General features: G+C 44.7%; 1 protein-coding gene across 1 annotated transcript in view; it reads right to left on the bottom strand.

Annotated features, from left to right (window-relative positions):
* Positions 1–27,969, bottom strand: part of LOC144504127 (low-density lipoprotein receptor-related protein 1-like) — a 1,391,705-nt gene that overhangs the window by 20,982 nt on the left and 1,342,754 nt on the right. Inside the window, exons 87-88 of the mRNA XM_078229303.1 lie at positions 23,680–23,854; positions 16,333–16,437 (exon numbers count right to left, since the gene is read on the bottom strand). Of these exons, the coding sequence (XP_078085429.1) occupies positions 16,333–16,437; positions 23,680–23,854 (280 nt within the window). The remainder of the gene's footprint in view (positions 1–16,332; positions 16,438–23,679; positions 23,855–27,969) is intronic.

Genomic DNA, 27,969 nt, shown 5'->3' with positions numbered 1-27,969 from the left:
AGCAGCGAAAGATCCACGGCACAAAATATCGGGAATAAGGCCCAGTTGGGATCGTGGTTGGTGCAGACTCGATGAGCCGAATTGCCTCCTTCTGTCCTGTAGAGATTCTATGATTCTATCTGGATAGGAAATGACTGGCTTCAATTTGAAAAGTGAAAGTTCATTGATCCTCCTGTAACATCAACTTTAAGCTTTTTTTCTGAATCCTATCCCCTCCGGTGTCCCTCTTACACTTCTTATTCCAAATTACGATCAAAATAAGGTGCATATGATTTTATTCATTCTGATGCCCCTCTCCTGGCCTGAACTCCCTTGAATCATTTGGCTTTCTCTTTTTCTGTAATTAAAACATCCCTAACTCAAGAGTTGAGCTCTGATGAAGGGTCACCCTGTCTCAAAACCTTGGCTCTATTATCTCTCCACAGATGCTGTCAGGTCTGCTGAGATATTTCAGCATTTTCTGTGTTTGTTTCAGATTCCAGTATCTGTAGAATTTTGCCTTATCAAGAGTTCACCTATTGGCATTGTCACTCACCTTATCTTTGACACATAGCTAAAGCATCTTTTTAAGTTTCTGGACAACAAAACAAAATCTATCAACTTAAATTTGTTTTTGCTGGCACCAATGATCTTGGTGACTAAGTGGCGTTCTTTTTTTTATTCAGTCGTGGGACGTGGGTGTCGCTGACTGGCCAGTATTCATTGCCCATCACGCGTTATCCAGGAGAAGGTGGTGGTGAGCTGCCTTCTTGAGCGATTGATACAACTGAGTGGTTTGATAGGCCATTTCAGAGGGCAGTTGAGAGTCAAACACTTTGCTGTGGCTGTGGAGTCACATATAGGCCAGACCCGATAAGGATAGCAGATTTCCTTCCCTAATGGACATTAGTGAACCAGATAGGTTTTCCCAACAATTGACAATGGTTTCATGGTCATCAGTAGCTTTGTAATCCCAGATTCTTTTCAGTGAATTCAAATTCCATCATCTGCCGTGGCGGGATTCGAACCCAGGTCCCCAGAACATTTGCTGAGTTTCTGGATTAATAGCCTAGTGGTAATACTTTAGGCCATAGCCTCCGATTCACAGAAGGCTTCTCTTGTTCTTTTGTGCAGGCTGGTACAATGGCAGGGGGAGGGGGTGGGGGGGGTGGGGGTGGGGGGGGGGGGATTTGCGTAAAAACTGGAGTAAATCACGTTGGTTTTTTTCAGCGGGATTTTCAAAATGAATCTCCCACATTCTGTGCACTGCAGAGTGCACTCGCGTGAATCAGTCTAAAAAACAGTGGGCGGGGCCTATTCCCGCTGCAGAGGCCGGCAGCATAGCGCTGAGCAGGCCACTGCGCATGCACTGATCTGTTAGCACCCATCTGGTTCACTAATTCAGTCAATGGACTGGATTGATTAGTAAGTTTGCGGACGACACAAAGGTTGGTGGATTTGCGGATAGCGATGAGGACCATCAGAGGGTGCAGCAGGATATAGATCAGTTGGAGACTTGGGCGGAGAGATGGCAGATGGAGTTTAACCCGGACAAATGTGAGGTAATGCATTTTGGAAGGTCTAATACAGATAGGAAATATACAGTAAATGGCAGAACCCTTAAGAGTATTGATAGGCAAAGGGATCTGGGTGTACAGGTACACAGGTCACTGAAAGTGGCAATGCAGGTGGAGAAGGTAGTCAAGAAGGCATACGGCATGCTTGCCTTCATCGGCCGGGGCACTGAGTTTAAAAATTGGCAAGTCATGTTGCAGCTTTATAGAACCTTAGTTAGGCCGCACTTGGAATATCGTGTTCAATTCTGATCGCCACACTACCAGAAGGATGTGGAGGCTTTGGAGAGGGTACAGAAAAGATTTACCAGGATGTTGCCTGGTATGGAGGGCATTAGCTATGAGGAGCGATTGGAAAAATTTGGTTTGTTCTCACTGAAGCAAGGAGGTTGATGGGGGGGGCCTGATAGAAGTCTATAAAATTATGAGAGGCATGGACAGAGTGGACAGTCAGAAGCTTTTTCCCAGGGTGGAAGAGTCAATTACTAGGGGGCATAGGTTTAAGGTGCGAGGGGCAAGATTTAAAGGAGATATACGAGGAAGATTTTTTACACAGAGAGTAGTGGGTGCCTGGAACTCGTTGCCAGGGGAGGTAGTGGAAGCGGATACGGTAGTGACTTTTAAGGGGCGTCTTGACAAATACATGAATAGGATGGGAATAGAGGGATATGGTCCCCAGAAGGGTAGGGGGTTTTAGTTAAGTCGGGCAGCATGGTCGGTGCAGGCTTGGAGGGCCGAAGGGCCTGTTCCTGTGCTGTAATTTTCTTTGTTCTTTGAGATCGGCGCACGTGCAGTGGCCCCTGTCTGCCGGCCTCCCAATTACTGGCCAGCCCCACGACCCCCGTATTGCCAGCTGTGTGACCCCATCACTGGCCCCCCGAACGTGCCCGGGCCCTCTGTCACTCAGCCCAAAGTGCAGAGTAGCAGCGAGCACCCCACCCCCACTGATCACACACATTAGGCCCTACTCCATTAGGCCCCACTCCCTTGGCATTGCCCGATATCCAGTGGGCAGTGCCAAGATGCCCCTTGGGCATTTACACTTTGCCCTTTGGGCATTGCCAGGGCTCCCAGGCTGACACTGCCAAGGTGGTAATGCCCAAGGGGGAAACCCCCTGGCACACAACTCACTGGGGGGCCTTGATTAGTCCCACTTCACTCCAGCGGGGTCGGGTCGCCAGCTCCCCAAATTGGGGAGCTATGCTAAACCCTCGTGGCCAGGGGTTGGCGGGGGGAATCTTTAAATACATTAAAATCTCCATTTGAATCATTTATTCATCTCCACGCCAATTTCCAGCGTGGAGATAATGGCACCGGAAATCTGGCTGCCAGAGACACGTGGAGGCTGTGGCGTCCAGCAGCAAACCCACGAAACAGCCTCCGCTGGACTCTCCCGGCCTACTGCACGACAAAAGCAGTGCAGCGGTCTGGGAGAATTGCCCGTAAGGTCTTTACAATCAGAAATTCCCTCAGAAATCAACCCTATCCCTGATTAGTTTGGTCATTTGTTTCCTTCCCTAAACCCCTTTCCTCAAGTCCCAACACTTACACAGTGTCCAAAATGACTAATTTTTCTAACTACAGTCTCATATCTATAGTCTTAGGAGCGGCACGGTGGCACAGTGGTTAGCACTGCCGCCTCACAGCGTGAGGGACATGGGTTCGATTCCCAGCTTGGGTCACTGTCTGTGTGGAGTCTGCACATTCTCCCCGTGTCTGCGTGGGTTTCCTCCGGGTGTTCCGGTTTCCTCCCACAGTCTGAAAGACGTGCTGGTTAGGTGGATAGGCCATGCTAAATTCTCCCTCAGTGTATTCGAACAGGTGCCGGATGGTGGCGACTAAGGGATTTTCACAGTAACTTCATCGCAGTGTTAATGTAAGCCTACTTGTGACATGAATAAATAAATAAACTTAATATCTAACTTTGGTAGAATCCCTTCAAGACTCTTTAAAGTATTGGCTGGCATTTTGGAGGTATATTTTCCTTCCAGTGACTATAAATGAGTGAAAGAAATCTGTGCTATTTCTTCGTATAATATCTGCCCAACACACCTGATGCCTTCATCATTCTGAAGCACTCTGAGCAAATTTGATCTTTGTTGATATCCTCCATGAATCCACCTGCAGAGCTGCCCATTCACATTTTTATTGATGTCTCTGTCCTTAATCCTTCTTCATCCATTGACCTTGCTATCCTCACTGACTTCAAGTATAACTTTAATTACTCCTTCCTTGATAAAATTGATTCCATCAAGCTTGGTTTCTTCTTTTACATCAAAACCATTTATATTCCTTCATGCCTCTACGAACTTGAGTCTGCCCAAGAGTTATACTACTCTAATATACTGGGAGGCTGTTCTGGGATCGCTTGTGGGCTTCGGGATCAGACTGGAAAAAAAACTCTTCTGCAATTAGATTCTCTCTTCCAGCATTTATGTAAAAGTAAATTACTGTGGATGTTGGAATCTGAAGCAAAAATAGAAAACGCTGGAAAATCTCAGCAAGTCTGACAGCATCTGTGCAGAGAGAATAGAGCTAACGTTTTGAGTCTGGATGACCATTTGTCACAGCTGAAGACAATGGAAAATAAGCAGATATTTATACTGTTAGGTTTGGGGGGAGAGATTTACACAGATGTCATAGAAAGTAAATGGTGGTGATCATGGCTAGGAAGAATGCTGATAGCAGCCCATTAAGGGATCAGAACGTGTAAGTGGCACTACAAAGATAAATAGAGTGTCAAAGCATAACCTGAGGTATGTAACAGGTGGCCCTAGTGGAGTGGGGGGAAGGAGACCCTAGTGTGGGGGATATGATGGAAAGCGAGATTTTAAAAAGGTGGAAAAATGAAACGATGGAAGAAATGAAAATAATACATATATAAATAAATAAGATAAAATGAAATAAAATAAAATGAATGGAAATAGGGATGAAGGTGCAGGAGAGAGTTCATGCTCTGAAGTTGTTGAACTCAGTGTTCAGTCCTGAAGGCTGTAAAAGTGTCTAATCAGAAGATCAGGTGCTGTTTTTGTCAATTATCTTAAAATAAAATAGCTTCTTTAATTTAAAAAATGTAAATTACTAATTATGTAAATATGCAACTGGTTTATTACTATACCTTAATTTTCAATGTAAGGAGTTTTAAAATTAGGTTATTGACACCAGAGGTTAGAACAATAGAATCCTAACAGTGCTGAAAGAAGTCATCTGGCCAACCAAGTCTGCACTGACTATCCAAAAGAGCATCCCACTCAAGGCCTCACCTCCGTCCTATCCCTGTAACCCGATGCACATATCATGGCTAATCGCCTTAACCTACACATCTTTGGACAGTGGGAGGAAACCAGAGCACCCAGAGGAAACACATGCAGACACGGGGAGAAAGTGTATATTCCATGCAGTCATCCAAGGTCAGAAACGAACCCAGGTCCCTGGAGCTGTGAGGCAGCAGTGCTAACCACTGTGCCATCATGCCGAGATCAGCATAGTTCTTACATATGACCTTTATTCAAAGTAAACTGTATAAATTAATTAAATGACTGTCGTCCTGGTAATCTGATTATCTGGGACGCTTGGATCGTGCACAAAACAGCTGTGTGTAAAACCTGCCTGAAAATGTTGGCTCGTGTCTTTTTAGAAATTGGGCCTGATTCATAACTGCATAATACCAGTAAGCTGCAGATGCCAAACTGGCCTCCAGTTCAGCTTTCCAGTCGGGCCGTCAACAAGGTTAGCTGTGGGAGAAGAGTATGGGCTGATGATGGCCTGTAGTATTGCAAGTTGAAAAGTCAGTTAGGCAAAAATTTACACCGTTTTTCATCAGGCCACTGTAGACCTGTAAATTTTAGTGCAGCCTGTGTGGTACATACTCCACTCAATTAATGCAAAATTTCTTCAAACATCTAGGAGAGTCCTCACTCGCATGCACAAGCAATCCTATGTACTCAGATGGACAACCTGGGCAATTGGAACTTGCTGACTTCCAATTTGGACATAGTAAGAAGTCTCACAACTCCAGGTCAAAGTCCAACAGGTTTATGTGGAATCACGAGCTTTCGGAGCACTGCTCCTTCCTCAGGTGAGTGGAGAGTTGGGTTCACAAACACGGCATATATAGGCAGAGACGCAATTGCAAGATAATGGTTGGAATGCGAGTCTTTATAGGTAATCAAGTCTTTGCAAGTACAGGCAGTGCAAGTGGAGAGAGGGATAATCACAAGTTAAAGAGGTGTGAATTATCTCAAGCAGGACAGTTAGTAGGATTTTGCAAGCTCAGACAAAATGGTGGGGATTACATGCAGTGTGACATGAACCCAAGATCCTGGTTGAGGCCATCCTCATGTGTGCGGAACCTAGCTATCAGTTTCTGCTTGGCCATTATTCCAATTTGGAAGCATGCACTTTGTTGGATGTTGGACACCTGAGAACGTACCCATAGATCCATTTCCCTAATGCTAATTTTTTGCTGAATAATGATGGGGCCAAGTATTCCTCCAATAGATTTTACCATCCAAATAACATAGTTAAAAATAAACTCAAAAGGATGAAGTAAGTTGTTGTCGCAGCAGTGCTAGTATATACTAAATAGTAACAGGGCATCGTATCATTCTGACTTGAGTGGTGCCAAGTCGCAGAAGCTTTAATCCGGAATTCTCCGACCACACCCCCGGCTGGGATTCTCTGGTTCCACTGCAGTGAATGGAGATTTAGCTGAGTGCCAAATCCTCCACTCTCGCTGGCAGCAGCGGCATCGAAGAATTCCAGCCTTAAAATTTCATCTTATTTGCCCTGAATTCTCTCTTGTTTGTTAATCAAAATCCCGTGAAACTCATAGAAATATCCTATTAACCGCAGGCATTCTAACCCATGAATGTTATATGCATTTCTGTGTTGTGACTGATGGAAAGAAAAGCATTTCATGGTGAAACGTGTCCAATAGATAAGTTTCGATAATCTTCAACTTGATATATTTTCCACTTGTTTCAGTGCACCTCAGTTATAGCTATCTTATATATTTATGTGCCTTATGTTCTGACATCTTGCTGCATACTATTATGTTTTTAAATGCACACAAAAATGTGTTGAAATAAGTAGCAAAAAGCAAAAACAAATCGATTTATACCAAATTTCATAAATTACAGCAGTTCTACATTTCAAACATACTTCATTGGCCTGTAAAGTGCTTTGAATTGTCAGGTGGTAAAAAAATATAAATATAAATAAATAAATATACAAATCCGCATCCTTTTTCCCTTTCCTTCTCACATGATACCAACGAGGGAGATAACATTGTGAATAGAATATTACTACCATGCATCACGTAACAGTGATGCTCCACAGCAAGGAAACTTGAAGGTCGCGATCTTACTGGCCATTCACATCACACTCCCCTTGCAGCAAGGTCGGAGAATTTGGCAGCCAGCCAAATCTCTGTTCACCGTGGCGGGATGGGAAAATCCTGCCGGCGTGAACGGTAGTATAGAAACAGAAAAACTACAGCACAAAACAGGCCCTTCGGCCCCACAAGTTGTGCTGAACATATCCCTACCTTTTAGGCCTATCTATAACCCTCCATCCTATTAAGTCCCATAGAAACATAGAAACATCGAAAAAAGTATGTTCAGACAAGCTGACATTGTTCAATAGAGGAAACCTCAAGTTAGCAGAATCAGGGGAAAAAGTGTACTGACGTACACAGACATATAGTGAAGCTACACCTGCAGTACCCCGAAAAGAAAAAAAGCAGAAGCAGGCCTGATAACATTGCACAATTTCGAAGGTGTGAACATGTCAGTACCAAAGCAAAGTCCTGACACATTCATTCAAGCTAAAAATATATATATATATGAAAAATGACAAGCTCTGTCGTTTGCAAGATTCAAAAAGGATAGCCAGGTGGCATTTAATGTGTTCTCTCTTTACTGCCCTCTTTTCTCGATCCTTCCCTCTCTTCCTTTCTGTCTTCTACCTATAATGTTCAATCTGTTTTCAGTCTGTGGGATTAGTGGCTGCTTCCCGTCATGACTGGAATACCAGTGCTGATGATGGAAGTGAAGTAAATGCAGCATTTCTGATGATAATGAAAGCTTTCTTCCAGAAGAAATATGCTCCATTATTTTAATGGAGGGTTTTCACCAATAACAAGGCTGCTGAATAGTTCTGCAGTTCCACCATAATCTCTGTCTTATCTCTCGTCCTCCAGCAGGACAAAAAATCAATGTTGGGACAATGGAATGAGAGATTACAACCTGCCTCCTCAAGACACAGAATCCAGATAAATTATAAAGCCCAAAATATATTGCACTTCATCGAGGGAAGGGAATCTGTCAATCCTTTCCAGTTTGACCTGAATATGGTTCATCCTTTCTGTCATTTTAGTTGTCTTAATTGTAGTGATTATTCCGTCTTTCTGGTGAGATGTTGAACTGATGCCCTTTCTGCCTCATTAAGTTGGTGTAAAAAGTCCCATGGAACTTCTGAAGGAAGAGCAAAGGAGGGTTTTCTGGTAGTTTCACCAACATTTATCCCTCAACCAACACCATCAAAAAACACTAACTGATCAGTCATCTCATTGCTTTTTGTGACACTCCGCTATGTACATATTGGCAGCAGTCTAACAATAATAACTGAACTTGAAAAGTCATTCATTGGCTGAGGTGGCACCGCAGGTATTCTGAAATGATGAGAGATACTTTTTGACAGCAAATTCTTTCTCAGAAATACAGCAAAAAAAACCCAATGATTCTACAGACACCTGTGCAATTTAGAAATGAATCATAAAACCCTGCAGTGCACAGAAATACAACAATAATAACCAGAAACAATTCATATACAAAACCACCCAACATGGAGAAATAGAATTTAGCTATTCAACAACTATGATAATTGACCTTAGTATTTGTTAGATTCCACCTGATTCACAGTAAATTGATATCTTGGTAAAAAGATTCACGTCGGTGCGGTGTTTCGGTCCCACCAATGGTGCATCCTCCACCACGGGTCTCCCAGCAGCATCGGGTGGATTCAGTGGGAAATCCCATTGACAATGGAGGGACTAGAAGATCCCTCTGCCAGCAAAGGCTACACCCCTGCAAAAGGTGCCGCAGGGAGGCCACAGAAGCTCGCCCTTGTGTGGATGACACAAAACTTCGAAGCACTGTAGACTGTGAGGAGGACAATGTAGAACTTCAAAAGGACATAGACACATTGGTGGAGTGGGCAGATAAGGGCAGATGACATTCAATCCAGAGAAATGTGAGGTGTTGCATTTTGGTAGAACGAACATGGACAAACAATATGAAATAAGGGGTGCAATTAGCAAGAGGTGTAGGAGCAGAGGGACCTGTGTGCATTTGTGCATAGATCATTGAAGGTGGCAGAACAGGTGGTGAGAGCAGTTATTAAAGCATATACTATTTTGGGCTTTATTAATAGGGGCACAGAGTGCAAGAACAAGGAGGTGATACTGAACTTAAACAAGACACTAGTTAGACCTCAGCTGTAGTATCATGTACAGTTTGGGGTGCCATACTATAAGAAGGTAGAAGGTACTATTTTTGGTAGAAATAATGTAGGGAGGAGCTATACGATAAATGACAGAACCATAAAGGGTGTAGATACGCAGAGGGACCTGGGTGTGCAAGTCCACAGATCCTTGAAGGTGACGTCACAGGTGGAGAAGGTGGTGAAGAAGGCATATGGCATGCTTGCCTTTGTAGATCGGGGCATAGAGTATAAAAGTTGGGGTCTGATGTTGCAGATGTATAGAACGTTGGTTCGGCCGCATTTAGAATACTGCGTCCAGTTCTGGTCGCCACACTACCAGAAGGACGTGGAGGCTTTGGAGAGAGTACAGAGGAGGTTTACCAGGATGTTGCCTGGTATGGAGGGGCTTAGTTATGAGGAGAGATTGGGTAAACTGGGGTGTTCTCCCTGGAAAGACGGAGGATGAGGGGAGACTTAATAGAGGTGTATAAAATTATGGAAGGCATAGATAGGGTGAACGGTGGGAAGCTTTTCCCCAGGTCGGTGGTGACATTCACGAGGGGTCATAGGTTCAAGGTGAAGGGGGGGAGGTTTAACACAGATATCAGAAGGACATATTTTACACAGAGGGTGGTGGAGGCCTGGAATGCGCTGCCAGGCAAGGTGGTGGAGGCGGACACACTGGGAACGTTTAAGACTTATCTAGATAGCCACATGAATGGAGTGGGAATGGAGGGCTACAAAAGAATGGTCTAGTTTGGACCAGGGAGCGGCACGGGCTTGGAGGGCCGAAGGGCCTGTTCCTGTGCTGTATTGTTCTTTGTTCTAAGGATGTAAATGCATTGCAGAGAATGAGGAAGAGGTTTACAAGAATGGTTCCAGGGATGAGAAACTTCAGTTATGAGGATAGATTGAGGGGTATTGGATTGTTCTCCTTGGAGAAAAGAAGGCTATGAGGAGATTTGATTGAGGTGTTCAAAATCATGAGGGGGAAGGACAGAGTAGTTAAGGAGAAACTGTTCCCACTCATAAAAAGAATGAGAACAAGAGGGCACAGATTTGAAGTGATTTGCAACAAAAGCAAAAGTGATGTGAGAAAAACTTTTCACACAGTGAGTGGTTTTGGTTTGGAATACACTGCTTGGAAGTGTAGTGGAGGCAGGTTCAATCAAGGCATTCAAGAGGGTATTAGATCATTATTTGAATAGAAACAATGTGCAGGGGTACGGGAAAAAGGTAGGGAAATGGCACAAAGTCATAACTCTCATTTGAAAAGCCAGTGCAGACTCGATGGGCCAAAGGCCTCCTTTTGCGCTATAACACTTCTGTAATTCTGTGATTCTCTCCCACTCTCTAATTGAGATTGGAACTCATTGTGTTGGGAATCATAGAATCCCCACAGTGCAGAAGAAGACCATTCGACCCATTGAGCTTTCACAGACATCAGGCTCACCCAGGTCCTATCCCTGTAATCCCACGTATTTACCCCGCTTATGCCCCTGACACTAAGGGGCAATTTATCATGGCCAATCCACCTAACCTGCATATCTTTGGACTGTGGGAGGAAAGAGGAGCACTCAGAGGAAACCTACACAGACATGGCGCGAATGTGCAAACTCCACACAGTCACCCATGATAGCCATGAACTCATATTTGATGATTGTCCATGGGATTACATAGAACCATAGAACCATAGAAAATTACAGCTCAGAAACAGGCCTTTTGGCCCTTCTTGTCTGTGCCGAACCATTTTATGCCTAGTCCCACTGACCTGCACTTGGACCATATCCCTCCACACCCCTCTCATCCATGAACCCGTCCAAGTTTTTCTTAAATGTTAAAAGTGACCCCGCATTTACCACTTTATCCGGCAGCTCATTCCACACTCCCACCACTCTCTGCGTGAAGAAGCCCCCCCTAATATTCCCTTTAAACTTTTCTCCTTTCACCCTTAACCCATGCCCTCTGGTTTTTTTCTCCCCTAGCCTCAGCGGAAAAAGCCTGCTTGCATTCACTCTATCTATACCCATCAAAATCTTATACACCTCTATCAAATCTCCCCTCAATCTTCTACGCTCCAGGGAATAAAGTCCCAACCTATTCAATCTCTCTCTGTAACTCAGCTTCTCAAGTCCCGGCAACATCCTTGTGAACCTTCTCTGCACTCTTTCAATCTTATTTACATCATTCCTGTAACATACTCATAACTAATAAATGATATAGTCAAATTTCAGACATTCCAAAAGAAAATTAATTTCAATTATAAAGCTGCTATTGACTACAGCGCTGACTTCAGCAGAAACACTGCAATGTATAGCCACAAAGAACTCCTTCAAATTGAAAGAATGGAAAATAACAGGTTCACAATGCCAATTTTATGCCCACAGGTAGACTTAGCCCTGAATCAAGGGGAAGTTATAGCCAAAATGGAAACTAGTTATATATGCATCACAATATACATGCACTTTTGCTCCTGTGTTAATACTGATGCAATGGATTCCACCTTGTGCTGTACATAGAGAAGATATAATTAGAGACATCAGTAAATGACAGCATTAATTCCACTGGCAGCAGCTCTGTAATGTAAAGAGAGCAGTGAACCATTCCTCTTACGCTTTATGAATGTGAACTCCAGCCCCATTCAGTTACGGCGGCCTTGTAGCTCATCCCTTTCTCTCATTTACTGTATGCTTTATTGTTTTGCTCAGTAGAGATGTTAATATCCTTCAGCACTGACTAGTAGTGTGAGTTAGCACTTAATTCCTTTGCGTCTGACACTCTGCCTGAATAATGTGCTAAAAATCACAGAAAGGAGACACAAATCTTAATTTACTGTGCTAGGGACTGCAAATGGGAAACTATTAACAGTGAGAGAATAAAATGACAATAATGGCACAAAAGGTTTTTCAAATGAACACGATTTGGCTGAAAGGGGAATCAATATCTCAATCTAATAAGTTAGATAACTTCATTATTGTATTTTTATTTACAGCATGATGAAACTATCCACAATGTAATGACATAATTTACATGATATGTAATTCCCATGCTTTGGCGCTGTTATGTCCCTTGTGAAAGGTATCAAGACAAAATGATGAGAGCAATGTTCTGCTTCTCAAGCACTGAGTGATTGTAATTGTTTCCATAAAAGATGTCGACTCGTACTTAATAACAAAAGATGCAAGAGCCATCGGAATTAGCATTGGGCTCATCGAATGAGATCCAATAATGTGGGTGACTCTCAAATGCCCTCCAAGGGCAACTAGGGATGGGCAATAAATGCTGGCCAGCCAGTGAAGCCCATGTTCCATGAATGAATAATAATAAAAAAGACATGCCTTTAAAACTTTGGGTGTTATAAAGTTAATACTGAGTTGCACCAATGGCATTCAGATGGCCACTTGACATGTCAAACTGTTGTTTTAGGTCAATGATTGGGATATCGACTTTTCTTCTACATTAGAACTATTGGATTTTTAGTAACAAATAATTCATGAAAACAAAGGAACACCACGAGATGCTGATATACGTTAGGATTATAAGAGCAAAACTGATGAGAAAATGTGTCCACGTGAGAAAGAGTTAACATACGATTACTCAAATGTGGGTATGTAAAGTACAGAAATCTTGTATTCATTTTTAACACTTAGCATGACATGAAAGAGCAGTGTAGATGAATGAAGTTAATGGGAAATGATAAATAACCCCAGCTGTGAATTATATTAGTATAACGCGAAATTTAAAACCAAAAGAGATGATTGGATTACTGTTAAATAAATTGATAAGATCTCATTTGTAGCAATTTGTGTCATTCTAATTCCCCAATCATAAGAAGGATGTTTATTAATAAAAGCAAATTACTGCAGATGCTGTAATCTGAAACCAAAAGAGAAAATCCCAGCAGGTCTCGCAGCAACCGTAAGGAGAGAAAAGAGCTGATGTTTCGAGTCCAGATGACCCTTTGTCAAAACTAAAAGGCATAGAAAGTGGGAGATATTTATACTGCAGGGTGAGGGAATGAAAGATGAGTCATAGCCATAGAAACCAGGGGAAAAGAGTGCTGTCCACAGAGAGGATAAGGGGTGTGAATGGCCAAACGGCAGAGAAGCTAAAATGAGAGCATAAGCTGTGACAGATGAAGATCTTGCGGGGAGGGGGGGAATGGGACTGAGGTAGAATGTAGAAATGGGGAAGTGGGGGGAGAAAAGATAAGGGAAGGGGGATGAAGTAGGGGGAAAGAGTGGGGGGGAAGAAAAATGAAGAAAGACAATAAATAAAAGGTAGAAAACAGTAAAAAATTAAATAAAATATAATTAAAACAAAGGGGTCGAGGTGGGGTAGAGCAAATCATTTGAAGTTGTTGAATTCGGCGTTGAGACCGGAAGGCTGTAAAGTGCCTAGCCGGAAGATGAGATGCTGTTCCTCCAGTTTGCGTTGAGCTTCACTGGAACACTGCAGCAAGCTAAGGACAGACATGTGGGCACGGGAGCAGGATTGTAACACCTGTCCCATTACCTCCTCTATGCTAAGGTGTAACACCTGTCCCTTTACCCCTTCTATGCTCACCATCCAAGGTCGAAAACATTAATTCCAGGTTAAGCAGTGTTTCACTTGCACCTCTTTCAATTTGGTCTATTGCATTTGCTGCTCCCAATGTGGTCTCCTCTATATTGGAAAGACCAAGCATAGACTGGGTGATCGGTTTGCTGAGCACCTTCGGTCTGTGCACAATCAGGACCCTGACCTTCCGGTTGCTTGCCATTTTAACACAATCCTGCTCTCATGCTCATATGTCTGTCCTTGATTTGCTGCAATGTTCCAGTGAAGCTTAATGCAAACTGGAGGAACAGCATCTCATCTTCCAGCTGGGCACTTTGCAGCCTTCCGGACTCAACATCGAATTCAACAACTTCAGATGATTAGCCCTACCCCACCTTGGCCCCCTTTGTTTTCGTTCTATTTTATTTTTTACTGTTCTCTACTTTTTATTTCTTTAGTGTCTTTCTTCATTTTCCTTCCCCCCCACTCTTTCTCCTTACTTCATCCCCCTTCCCTGACCCTTTTCTCCCCCGCTTCCCTTTTCTACATTCTACACCCTCCCCCGCCCCCCCCCCCCCCCCCCCCCGCCGCCCCAACAACCCATCCCACCCCCCAACATCTCCATCTATCACAGCTTACAGCTTCTCTGCCGTTTGGCCATTCACACCCTTTATTCTCTCTGTGCACAGCTATTATCAGTCTTTTCCCTTGGTTTCTGTGGCTATGACTAATCTTTCATTCCCTCACCCAGCAGTATAAATATCTCCCACTTTCTATGCCTTTTAGCTTTGACAAAAGGTTCACCTGGACTCGAAACATCAGCTCTTTTCTCTCCTTAAAGATGCTGCCAGACCTGCTGAGATTTTCCAGCATTTTCTCTTTTGCTTGGAAGGATACTTATTGGTGGCTTTCAAAGGGCACAAAAGAAACAGCCAAGGTGATCCCAGCTATCAAAATCGAAGTTTGTTTTTAGAATTGTTTAAGAAAGTTCTGCATGAAGACATTGAAGTGGCCCAGTTTTAAGTTTTCACCAACATGAAGAGATTGGTACGGTTGACATAGCCAAATTATTCACTGCGGTAAAAAGCTCAAAGAGCAAAAGAACAAAAAGTTAACAATTAACGCACATTGCTAACAATTAGGAACTTTGGGCAAGGGGAAGGTTAGTAGGGGAGACCACTGAAATGAATAACATGGACTGATTCAAGATATGGTTAGAGAGCCATGATGTGGAGATGCCGGCGTTGGACTGGGGTGGGTTCAGTAAGAAGTCTCACAACACCAGGTTAAAGTCCAACAGGTTTATTTGGAATCACTAGCTTTCAGAGTGCTGCACCTTCATCAGGTGAGTCCCAATCACTCGCCTGACGAAGGAGCAGCGCTCCAAAAGTTCGTGATTCCAAACAAACCTGTTGGACTTTAACCTGGTACTGTGAGACTTCTTACTGGTTAGAGAGAGAATGGGTTGGAGAAAATAGTGAAGGGTTGAGTCAACAGAGTTCAATGAAAAAAATATATATCTGTTGCATCTAATGATATTTTCTGGAATTTGGTGATATTGTGTTATAATTATATTTTCTATGGGAATTAATGGGATACAGATTATGCTGGAATCTGGATCCGCGATATCCTGACCCTGCAGATGAACTTCCAGAATAGCATTCCTGACCCAAGCAAAAGCAATTGCTATAAAATGGGACCTGCTTATGTTTGGGTTTGCCAACCTTCAGAGGGCCTCAGTGCATGGGTGGTGGAGTTTCATCTGATCCACTCAACATTATAAGGAGTGCCCACCTGTAAATGCAGGCTGGTACTCTGGCCTCACATGCAGAAGAAAAGTCAAACTTAAAGCAATGCTTACAGCAACTCTCCTAAAAAGGGGCAAATGGGAATGCCTGACAGCTGTTTTTCCAGGAGATTTGGCATCGAACCCTCCCCTCAGGGTCAACCACTACTCTACATCTAAGGTGTCTGCTTTTAACATGCAAGTGAAAAAAAACCCCTCTGATCCCATGAACTTTGGTGAAGCTCTAATACAGTTAGAATCTTAGAAACCCTACAGCGCAGAAAGAGGCCATTCGGCCCATCGAGTCTGCACCGACCACACTCCCACCCAGGCCCTATCCCCATATACCTACATATTTACCCACTAGTCCCTCTAACCTATGCATCCCAGGACACTAAGGGCAATTTGTTTAGCTTGGCCAATCAACCTAACCTGCACATCTTTGAACTGTGGGAGGAAACCGGAGCACCCGGAGGAAACCCACGCAGACACGAGGAGAATGTGCAAACTCCACACAGACAGTGACCCAAGCCAGGAATCGAACCCGGGTCCCTGGAGCTGTGAAGCAGCAGTGCTAACCACTGTGCTACCGTGCCGCCCCTGGACTATGGGGACTGTGACTATGGGGACTATGACTATGGGGACTATGACTATGGGGACTATGACAATACACTATGGGGACTATGACAATACACTGGACAATAGATTTGCTGGCTTTGGTTATTTAGGCAAATTTGTGGAGCCTGTCCAGTACTGCTGGTTTTGACATTTCCTCTGTGTTGAATTATAACCTATTTAAGTATTAAAACAAAACTACTCCATTGCCATTGTTCTGAAATACATCTATGTTTCCTCAAAATTAAAACTTAAATGGACATTTGTCAACATATTAAACTCATCCTAAGGTGATATGGGTGTTTGATAGGATATAGTTCTACGGTAAGTTTAAAGTACAGAGTATACACTTACACACATGTGGGCACTTCAGAGTGTGGGCCCAGCTGGCAAGTGCCACCATTGTAACAGTATCCATCACAAGACAGGCAGCTGGATGCAATCCTTCCATTTGTGCAACTGTATCAACAAAGTGAGACTAATGTCATTCCAGATTATGCTACAAGAACCATAATTACAGGCGCCTGTATGTATTCAATGGAATGCTCTGTTGCACGAGAAATTGCTCACATTGAGTCAGAAAATATTTTTCCATGAGAGTGAACAATCGTTTCACTTTAGTGAAAAATACATCAATGAAATCCAACTGAATGATCAATTTACTGCTTCACATAACCAGTTACAAACTACGTGCTATTAATCGCTGCAAGGTTTTTCAACAGACTATTTCTCTAAAGATTTTAAAAATCCAATTGCTATGTCTTATTTTGTGCTGTGAATTCAGTATGTTAGCACTGGAGTTTTTGACTGTTAAGAAAAAACAGCGCTAATGGTCACAATAGGTAAACTCGCCATAGTCCCAGATGACCATAGGTCTCAAAGGGAAGAGCTGACTGGTGGTGATTTAACCTGAGGATCACCACAGCTCAGGTGAGGGGCAAGGTTGAGAAGGAGGGCCTTCATGAATAATCGCAGCCTGTACAGGAATTGAACCTGCGCTGTTGGCATCGCTCTGCATCACTAACCAGCTGTCCAGCCAACTGAGCTAAACCTACTCCCAAATGGTATCAACATCAGGATGCCCAGTGCAATGACAAAAGCTGGTTTATACGGACACACTTGTGCATGTATATCAGCTCCACATTGGGAACATTTCCAAGTTAGCAAGAGGCTGGATGATTTCCTCTGAAACTGAAATATGCTGAAATAGGATTGAGTTTGAGATTTGAGGTCCAGTTAATCAAATACAATTTTGAAATGTTTCTACTTTGTGATTATAGCCTACACCTATACCCTATAGCTGTGCAAAGAATCATAAAGTGTGAAGATTTCCTGTATGTGCTATGTGTCGTAAAGGACATGTTTTTTTCTATACTTAGAGCAGAAGTTACCTTTCTCAGTGTCATTATCATTTGAATTTAATGTGCTTCTCTGATGACAGTGATAAGAAAGCCATATCTACACATGAGTGGGATTCTTTATACAGCAGCAACCAGATTGCAGAAGCATCCATGAATAAGACACTTCTCCTTTTTCCAACGAGCAGTTTTTTTTAAGCTAGCCATTCTAGTCAAAAAAATCAAGCTCTATCAACCTTCGCTTTGCACAGATCGAATCATTTTGAGGGAATAATGTGGAAACAGCCAGTTTCTTTATGTTAAACCAAAAATTGTCAGAATTGTCAGTTTCTTTTTGGGGCAGACATCAGGCTGCATGTGATATATGTAAATACACAAAGCATTAATCAATAATGCCATACCTAGTGTTATAAGCAAAGTGTTAATCAAACAAAAACATTACAATAGTGGGTGAGCTCCATACAAAGAGGTTAGGTATTCATATGCTAATATTGTACAACATAATTGAGTCACTCTTGTGTTTTACCCAACATGAATTGTAATCAGATTGAGTGGGTCTCAGTGGTAACAATATAACTGCTTTAATTTCAGATTCTGTAGTTCTATATTACCACTTTCCTGTTAGCTGATTCAATTCAACATAAAATTAATTGTGAAACATGGATATAAATTACTGGACACGAGTTCAAACATCAAGCGCACTGTAGCGTTTAATCACAGGGGATTTCACTGTTACACAGATACAAATAAGCTCATGGACACAGGATCTGAATTGCAGAGGTACAGTGGAAGTAAATGCTCTAGTTTCAAGGTAACATTTGGCCAACTGTGGCACCAAGGAGTCCCAGTAAATCGGAACTCGACAGAGATTGAGGAGAAAACTCTCCGGGCGGGATTCTACAGCCTCGCTCATCCCAAAACCGTAAAAACTGACCTGTGGTCAATGGCCCCTCCCATTGTCCGCCCCTCGTCCGCTCCAATTCCCGTGGTGGGCGGGGCGGTAAAATTACGGCCTGTCTGGAGTCATAACTGAATAAGACTCAAAAGCAAAATACTGCCGATGTTGGAAATCGGAAATAAAAACAGGAAATGCTTGGAAAACTCAGCAAGTCTGGCAGTGTTTGTGAAGAGAGAAGCAGAGTTAGCGGGCTGAATTTTCATAGCGTAGCAGAGATGGGACCAAAGGCTGATGTGCCGGCAATTCCCACCGCCACAGGATGTGTCAGCTTCCTGACGTGGTGTTTCTGCATAGAACCCCTACAGCACAGAAGGAGGCCATTCAGCCCATCAAGTCTGCACTGACTCTCTACCAGAGTATCTTACCCAGGTCCCACCCATACTCTACGCACTTAGTCACCCAAGCTCTGAAACGAACCCAGGTCCCTGGCACTGTGAGGCACCCACACTAACCACTGTGCCTCCGTGCCACCCACTTCCATGGAAAGGGGGGTGGCAGTACAGCTGGATGCCAGGCGGGAGAAATTCCCTAATAATGAATAAAAGGGGAAGGAGGAGAGAGCAGATCATATATTGGCACATGGTGGCCATTGTGTAAGCAGAGTCTGCTGATTTGCAGTGAATTGGCTGTATAGTTGGACTGATTGTGAACTCGGGAGGGGGGCGCGAGCGGGCGCATCTACAGCAGTTGGTAGAGCATAGTGGGGTTATGATGGTTGTAGCTGGTGCCAAATCAGGCCATCCCTCAACAAGAGGCTCAGCTTCTCCTGATCCTGAGGGATACAAATGCCTGAGGAGCAGTGAGGGCATGAAGGTGCAGCCCTCATTATTGGATCTACTGCCAAAGAATCGGCTTCTTGGACATGTTGGAGTTGCAGTATGGAGGCAATAGGTTGAGTGTTATCGGGATAGGGCGGGTTGCAGATTTGAGGTTACTAATAGGTCAGTCATGATCGTATTAAATGGCTCAATGGGCTCAAGGGGCTGAATAGCCTACTCCTGCCCCTTGTTCATATGCTTATTTGTTTTAATCTGTCCTCTGACAGAAGATTTCAAAGTAGGCCTGCCAGGTGCACACACCCTGACAGTAACCCATCAAATTGACAGTGGTGCTGAACTTTGCTTCTGGGTCATTTCAAGGGACACCAGCATACCTGTGTAGCATATCACAAGCAACCACAGTGGAGTGTCAGGTTGCTCTATATGGGAGGCCATTGGAGTACATTGAGTTCCAGACTGATGAGGCCACAAAGGCGCAGAGGGTTATGGGATCTGTCTCCAACACTGAATTCCTTCAGGTGCAGAATGTTATCGACTGGCCATCATGTGGCCATCAAACACAAGAACATCAGAAAGTTAAAGTAAAGTTTATTTATTAGTGTCATAATAATAATATCAGCACTGCAATGATGTTACTGTGAAAATCCCCTCGTCACCACATTCTGGCACCTGTTCGGGTACACTGAGGGAGAATTTAGCATAGCCAATGCACCTAACCTGCACGTCTTTTGAACTGTGGGAGGAAACCAGAGCACCCGGAGGAAACCCACGCAAACATGGGAACAATGTGCAGACTCTGCACATATGGTGACCCAAGCCGGGAATCGAACCTGGGTCCCTGGCACTGTGAGGCAGCAGTGCTAACCAGTGTGACACCATGCCGCCCACCGCCATAGGACGTGTCAGCTTCCTGATGTGGTGCTTCTGCATAGAATCCCTGCAGCACAGAAGGCAATGAAGACTAATGAAGAGCAGGAGTAGGCCACTCGGCCCCTCCAGCCTGCTCTGCCATTCAATAAGATCATGGCTGGTCTGATTGTGCTCTCAACTCAACTTTCCTAGTCTGCCCCATCACCTTTGACTCCCTTGTTGGTCAAAGCTCCTGACCAATTCAGCCTCGAAAATATTCAGTGACCCAGCCTCCACTGTTCTCTGGGCAGAGAATTCCACAAACTAGCCATCCTCTGAGGGAGTTTTTTTTCCTCATCTCTGTCTTAAATGGGAGACCGCTTATTTTTTAAACCGTGTCCTCTAGTTCTCGTCCCTCCCATAAGGGGAAATATCCTCTCAGCATCCACCCCGTCAAGTCCTCTCAGGATCTTGCAAGTTTCAATCAGGTCACTTCTCATTCTTCTAAACTCCAAGATCCCAGCACAGCAGCCAGGGGTATTTGTAAATAGGAAGTTATTCCCCAGATCTTTCAATGTCCTGTGTAGCCATGGCGTTGGACTGGGGTGGACACAGTAAGAAGTCTCAAAACACCAGGTTAAAGTCCAGCAGATTTATTTGGAATCATGAGTTTTCGGAGGTGATGCCCCATACGGTTCTTCATGAGTTTGGCCATTCTTTAAATGGTTGATCTTATGCGCTCATGTGGTTGAAATGTAGTGGAGTTCACCTCATGAATGGACTCCTCCATTCTCTGCTCATGACTGCATTGCCTCAAGAAATTTGGGCACAGATCTCCAACTACTGCTCTAGAAAAAACTCATCTTGTGTGACTCCGTCAGGGAATCCTCCTCTATGAATGTCAGAATACTGAGATATGCAGCCAACTTGTGGGGAGGTGATGGCCTAGAGGTATTATCACTCGAGTTTAATCTAGAAACTCAGCTAATGTTCCGGAGATCCGGATTCGAATCCCGCTGCGGCAGATGGTGGAATTTGAATTCAATAAAAAAATCTGGAAGTAAGAATTTACTGATAGTCATGAAATCATTGTCGATTGTCAGTAAAACCCATCAGGTTCACTAATGTCCTTTAGGGAAGGAAATCTGCTGTCCTTACCCAGTCTGTCCTTACCCAGTCTGTCCTTACCTGACTCCAGAGCCACAGCAATGTGGTTGACTGTCAACTGCCCTCAAAGCGCAACTAGAGATGGGCAATAAATGCTGGCCAGCTCGCGACGCCCATGTCCCATGAATGCATTAAAAAAAACTTGTGCATTGTGTGCTCTTTTCTCCTGTATGGCCAAGAGAAAGAGAGCAAAGATCACATCCAGTGGTTCACTCTCCATCTTCAATTACTTCATCAATGATTTTCCCTACTGTCAGTGGAATGATTACTGATGGTTACTTATTGTTTGGCTCAATTCGTAATTGTTTAGATAATGAAACAATCCATGCCTCCATCTGTTAAAGCCTGGACAACATACAGGCATCGGGTCTCAAGTGTCCGTTAATATTCACATCACACAAGTGCCAGGCAATGACTGTGTCTAACAAGAGATAGGTGAAACATCTCCCCCTGGCATTCAAATCAACTAGAATCAATGGGGGTGATTCTCCCAGCTTGCTGCACTGCTTTTGTAGGGCAGAGGACCGGGAGACTCGAGTGGAGGCCTTTTTGCGGGCTCCCCACTGGGTGCCATGGCCTTCGTGCATCTCCATAATTTATTTAAATTCTAATTTAAATGTATTTTCAATGTCATTAGTGGGCCTGGGACTGAAATCTCCAGGCCCGCTAGTGTCTCCCCCCTCGCCAGGAGTGGTTCACTCCAGCGGGGTTTAGTATAGCTCCCCACGTGCAGAGAGCTGGTGGCCCAGCCCCGCTGGAGTGAAGGGGACCATCGATGCCCCCCAGAGGGTTGGGGGCCACAGGGTGCCCCTGGGCATTGTCAGCTTGGCAGTGCCAGCCTGGGTCCCCTGGCACTACCCAAGGGGCAAAATGGCAATGCCCAGGGGCACCTTGACACTGTCTATCAGGCATCGGCAGTGCCAAGGAGGTGGGGCCGAATGGAGGTGGGGCCTGTTGGGGGGCAGGGTCTGATGGGGGGCCTGGCCTGATGGGGGGAGGTCGGTGAGGGTCCCGCTGCCACTCTGCATTCGGGCTGAGTGACAGAGGGAGGGAGGCCAGGGTTCGGGGCTGGGCAATGGGGTTGGGGGGGGCGGTCAGCCTGCTGGGGGGAGGGAGGATTGGGGCTTCAGGGGGATTTGGGGTTTGGGGCTGCAGGGGCCTTCAGGACTGCGGGGGTGGGGGGTTGTCAGGGTTGCCGGTAGTGGTGGGGCAGGGGGATCAGGAGATTGGGGTTGCTGGGGGAGGGGACATTGAGGTGAGCTGGGGGTGAGGCAATCAGGCTGGCTCAGACACATCCAGAGGGCCAGCGATCGGGCCATGGGGGGCTCAGAGGATCAGCGATGAGGAGTCGCAGAGCTGGCCAGCGATCGGGAGGCCAGCAGTGCGGGTCCACTGCGCATGTGCCAATCTCGCCGCTGACAGATTGGTGCATGCGCAGTGGCCCGTTCTGCGCTATGCCGCTGGCCTCTCCAGTAGGAATAGGCCCCGCCCCCTGAATTTTAGTATGATTCACGCTAGTGCACTCTGCTGTGCGCAGAGTGTGGGAGATACATTTTCAAACTCCCGCTGAAATAATCAGCAGGATTTACTCCAGTTTTTATGCGAGTTCGACAATAAGAATTTTTTGGGAAGAATCGCCCCCAACAGCTTTGGTATCCCCAGTGACTCAAAACTTTATTGGAACAGCCACACAAATGCTAAAACGAATCAGAGGCTCAGAATTCTGCAGCATGCAAATAATTTCACACCGCAAATAACACACAAGACAGAGTGTGATGGAATGCTCTCCGCTTGTCTGGATGGGTGAAGCTGCTGTAACACTGAAGAATCTCAGCACCATCTAGGACAAAGCAATCTGCTTGATTGACACTTAATCCCTTAGTTTAAGTACCCAATCCCTCCACCACTGGCCTACAGTGACTGCCTATAGGTTGCAATGCAACAACTCACCAAGGTTTCTTCACTGGCAGTTACCAAATTCCATCGTCGCCACTTTGAAGCACAACCTGCCTTTCAAGTCGCACACCACCCTGACTTTATATCTCGGTTTCTTCATTGCCCGCCACTAACGTTCTCAGAAACAATGAGGGATGGACAATACATCGCAATCTTGTCTATAATGTTCATATTCAAAAGAGACTCCCGGAAGCCAGCATTTGATGGTAAATTGGATTTTACAAGGAAACATTTTAAAAGAAGCCACTGGTGTAAATTGCTGCGTGGAAGCTAGGTGGTGCAGTAGACTAAAATAACAATGCATCCTCACCCTAGTTGGGAAATAGCTAAAACAGACACAGCAACATGAGAAATCGTTTGGTGGGGGGAAGGAGGGAGGGAGGGAGGGAGGGGGGGGGGGATTAACTTTAATCAAATTAAAGTTGCATTCCAGCCAAAACATGTAAATTGCCCTCAAGATGAAGGAATGATAGGCTAATAATCTAAACTGAAAGCTGTTTCGACAGACCAAGCAACTTGCAGAAAATGAATTGAGATCACCTGCAGGTGCCCCATACCTTTGGCTGAGGGTATTGGCTTGCTCATATGCTTAATGATAACGTTTTCCAATGAATAGCAAACATAAAATACTTACTTGCAGGCCACCTGTCTTGTCTCTTTGTCCACAACACACTGTCCGCCATGGCATACAGCACATTTATCCACTTCACATTTTGCTCCTTCGAACTGTGGAGAGCAGATGCACTGAGCACTGCCATCATTGTTAATTCTGCAGCTTCCCGAATTCATGCAGTAGTTATAGCACGCATCTGGAACAGAATGAAATGCAGATCACAAATTGAAAATATAAATTAGAATGACAACTGCAAGCATTTTCATTGAAAGTAATCCTGTTTACATCTCAGAGGTTGCTATTTTTAGAAGGTGGCCTTTTTTTCTCTAATAATAAAGAGTATATGTCAGGGTTGAATATAAAGGGGGCGATTCTCCCGGCCCACTGCACTGATGCAAGTGGAGGTCATTTCGCGGACTCCCCGCTGGGCACCACGGTCTTCACGGGTCTTCGGTTGCCGGACTTCCGGCGCCATCACCTCTGCACCAGAAATCGGCACGGAGCTGAATAAATTATTCTAATGCTCATTGTACAACCATTAGCAAACCCGAGACGGAAGTCTCCGGGCCCATTAGCGTCTCAGCTCCCACCCAGGAGTGTTTCACTCCAGCGAGTTATACAAAACTCGTCACTTGCAGGGAGCTGGCAGCCCGACCCCGCTGGAGTGAGGGGGCACCATAGAGTTCCCCCAGGAGGTCGAACATAAGGGGTGGGGTGCTCCCTGGGCATTGCCAGCTAGGCAGTGCCAGCTTGGCCCCTGGCATTGTCCAAGAGGCAAAGGGGGGGGGGGTGTCAGAGAGGCGGACCGGGTGTGGGGAGGGTGGGGGGCAGAGGTCGAGGCTAGCCTGGACACATCCGGGGGGCCAGCAATCGGGGCTTAGAGAGAGGTTGGAGCGGCAGCAATGGGAGCGGTCGTGGGGCTGGCTAGCGATCGAGCTGGTCAATGATCGGTAGGTCGGCGGTGCGGGGCTATGGTGCATGTGCCGATCTCGGCGCTGACCGATTGACTCATGTGCAGTGGCCCACTCAGCGCCAAGCTGCCTGTCTCTCTAGCGGGAATAGACCCCGTCCACAGGTTTTTCACGCGATTCACGCTTGGGCACTTTGTGATGCACAGAATGTGAGAGATTCATTTTGAAATTTCTGCTGAAAAACCAGTAGGATTTACCCCAGTTTTTATGTGAATTCGACACTTAGAATGTTTTTAGGAAAATCCCACCCAAAACCATTTTCAGTGTTTCTCGTTTAGAGATTACTCCAATTTCACTTAAGTCATTATTGAATCATAGAATCCCAAGGGTGCAGAAGGAAGCCATTCGGTCCATCAAGTCTGTACTGACTCTCCAACAGAATATGCTACCCAGGCCCTATCCCCCACCCTATCTCCCTAGTCCTGCACATTTACCATGGCCATTTCACCTCACCTGTACATCTTTGGAGTGTGGGAGGAAACTGCAGCACCTAGAGAAAACCCATGCAGACACGGGGGGAATGTGGAAACTCCACACAGACAGTCACCCAAGATAGGAATTGAACCCGGGTCTCTGGCACCGTGAGGTGGTAGTGCTAACCACTGTGCCACCGTGCAGCCCCATTGCTTGGTACAATATTGTCAATGAAGATTTGTAAGGATATTTATGAATCCTATCTGCTACCTGATGGGTAGATATCTAATTTCAATCCTCGAGCAGCAAATAAATCTTCCTTTGCCATCCTATTGGTTAATTTGCGAAAAGAAGAACAAAGAACAAAGAAAGGTACGGCACAGGAACAGTCCCTTCGGCCTTCCAAGCCTGTGCTTTTCATGATGCCCTAACCAAACTAAAAAAAAACTTCTGCTCTTACTCGGTCCATATCCCCTCCCTATTCATGTACCATCCAGATGCCTCTTAAATGTTGCTAATGTGCCTGCTTCCACCATCTGTTCTGGCAGCTGCTCCAGGCACCCACCATTCTCTGTATGAAAAATATTCCCCGCACATCCCTCTTAAACTTTCCCCTTCTCACCTTGAACCTTGTGCCCACAAGTAATTGACACTTCCACTCTTGGAAAAAAAACCCTATTTATCCATCCTGTCTCTGCCTCTCATAATTTTGTCGACCTCTATCGGGTCTCCCCTCAGCCTCTGTCTTTCCAGTGAAAACAATCCTAGTTTATTCAACCTCTCCTCATAGCCAACACCCTCGAGACCAGGCAAATGTTGATTCAAAATCAAGCTGATTTTTATTTTAATTGAACTACTTCAAAGTTATTTCATGTAAACAGCCCCAGTGCCAGATGAGGGGGAGATAGCTCTATGGCGGGGTGTCAGAAAGCTGCATACTTATTGGGACAATGTTTATGACTGAATCTGACCACACTGAAAGAAATGTGTTGATCGGCACTAACATTTTCTGAGTGCAATTTAATTCACTAAATTAAATTTATACTTAATTCAAAATACTCTAGTTACTTTGCAATAATACGAATATATTCTGAAAGAAACGGTTTGCAATTTTAACACAAAGGCATTGTGTGCTTTGAATTTGGTTGGTCTCATATATAAGTGTTTGAGCATCAGAAGATTTGAGAAACAATTTTCTGTCTATCGGTAATTTTACTGCTGGGATACTGTCACATGAAAAATGTAATCTGGTCATAATTCCCACTGGATCTAGTTCACGTAGCATAAAGCAATTGATCCCACCTTTCAAACCTATCTTCAAAAAAATCAATCTCATCCGAACCATATATTCACTGAAATATATTCTTAATAGTGACACGGCTTAATTGTTTTGGAAAGAGGAAATTCCTTCTCACCTCAAGTCTCCTTCCAGGCTCGGTGACCTTGTGCTAAAACAATTACTTACAGGTCTACATTGCTCAGTAACATTTACAGAAGTCTCAAGACTGCTTTACACAGGACTGGATAGTAAATGGACACTGAGCAAGGGCTACACGGTGGCACGGTGGTTAGCACTGCTGCCTCACAGAGCCAGGGACCCAGGTTCGATTCCTGGCTTGGACCACTGTCTTTACGGAGTCTGCACGTTCTCCCCGTGTCTGCGTGTGTTTCCTCCGGGTGCTCCAGTTTCCTCCCACAGTCTGAAAGATGTGCTGGTTAGGTGCATTGGCCATGCTACAATTCTGCCTCAGTGTACCCGAACAGGTGCCGGAGTGTGGCGAGTAGGGGATTTTCACAGCAAATTTCATTGCAGTAAGTCTACTTGTGACACGAATAAATAGATAAACTTTGAAGAAAAAGAGAAGAGGGATGGCAAGATGCGACGAAAGAGTTGCGAAAGAAAAGGATCGTTGAAGGTAAGGAACAGAGTAACAGGGTTAAAATATTGAGGGAATGTGGTTAATCATGCCGATTAGCTTTGCACACACAATATAATAAATTGTATGCATGTACATCCATGTAAGACCGAGATTTACATATAATTAGTTTTAATGAGTGGTTATGCCTACCTGACCCACTCAGTGTGTCTAGGATACAGACATATGAGTGAGGAGCAGAAGAAGGCCACTCAGCCCCTTGAACCTGCTCCGCCATTCAATAAAATCATGGCTGATCTCATTTTAACCTCAATTTCACATTCCTGCCTACCCCTGATAACGTTTCAGCCCCTTGCTTATCAAGAATCTATCTACTTCTGCCTTGAAGATATTCAAAGGCTCTCCCTTGCCACCTTTTGGGGAAGAGAATTCCAAAGTCTCACAACCTTCTGAAAAGAAAGGTTCCTCATCGTTGCCTTCACCATCAGTTTGGGAGTGAGAACCTGAGGTCAGAAACAACTGTGTTAAACTTAATAAGGACAATTACAACAGAATGAGGGAAGAGCTGGCTAAAGAGGACTGGGAAAGGAGTTTAGCAGAAAGAATGGTCGACCAGCAATGGCAGACCTTTACGGAAATAATTCATGACTCACAGCAAAGATATAGCCCAGTGAGGCTCCCAGTGTACACTTGTATATTGGGAGATCAGGGTACATGTGCAATAGCGCCTCTAGCAGTCTGCAGCCGGCTTCCTGGCATGATTAGGCTCCGTGCCCCTTACATTGCATAGACTGTCATAAACTCATATAACTTGCTGGATAAACGGGCAAGAAAACCTTCTGTTTTCTGCCCATTGTTTTTGTTTCATACTATATTTTGGGGAACTTCTGTGCATACCATTTTAACCTTGAAATCAATTCACCTGCAAGTCCTTTTGATGACTATAAATAGCTCTGGGGATAACTTGGGTGCTATTATCTTTGTTTTTAACTTACCACTATATTTTAGCATTTTTTCTTCCAATGATCAGATGTTCAGCCCATACTATC

The sequence above is a fragment of the Mustelus asterias genome, chromosome 14, assembly GCF_964213995.1.
Source record: "Mustelus asterias chromosome 14, sMusAst1.hap1.1, whole genome shotgun sequence".
Taxonomy (NCBI): Eukaryota; Metazoa; Chordata; class Chondrichthyes; order Carcharhiniformes; family Triakidae; genus Mustelus; species Mustelus asterias.
Note: the sequence above shows the minus strand (reverse complement) of the source record. Positions and strands in the feature narration are given on the sequence as shown.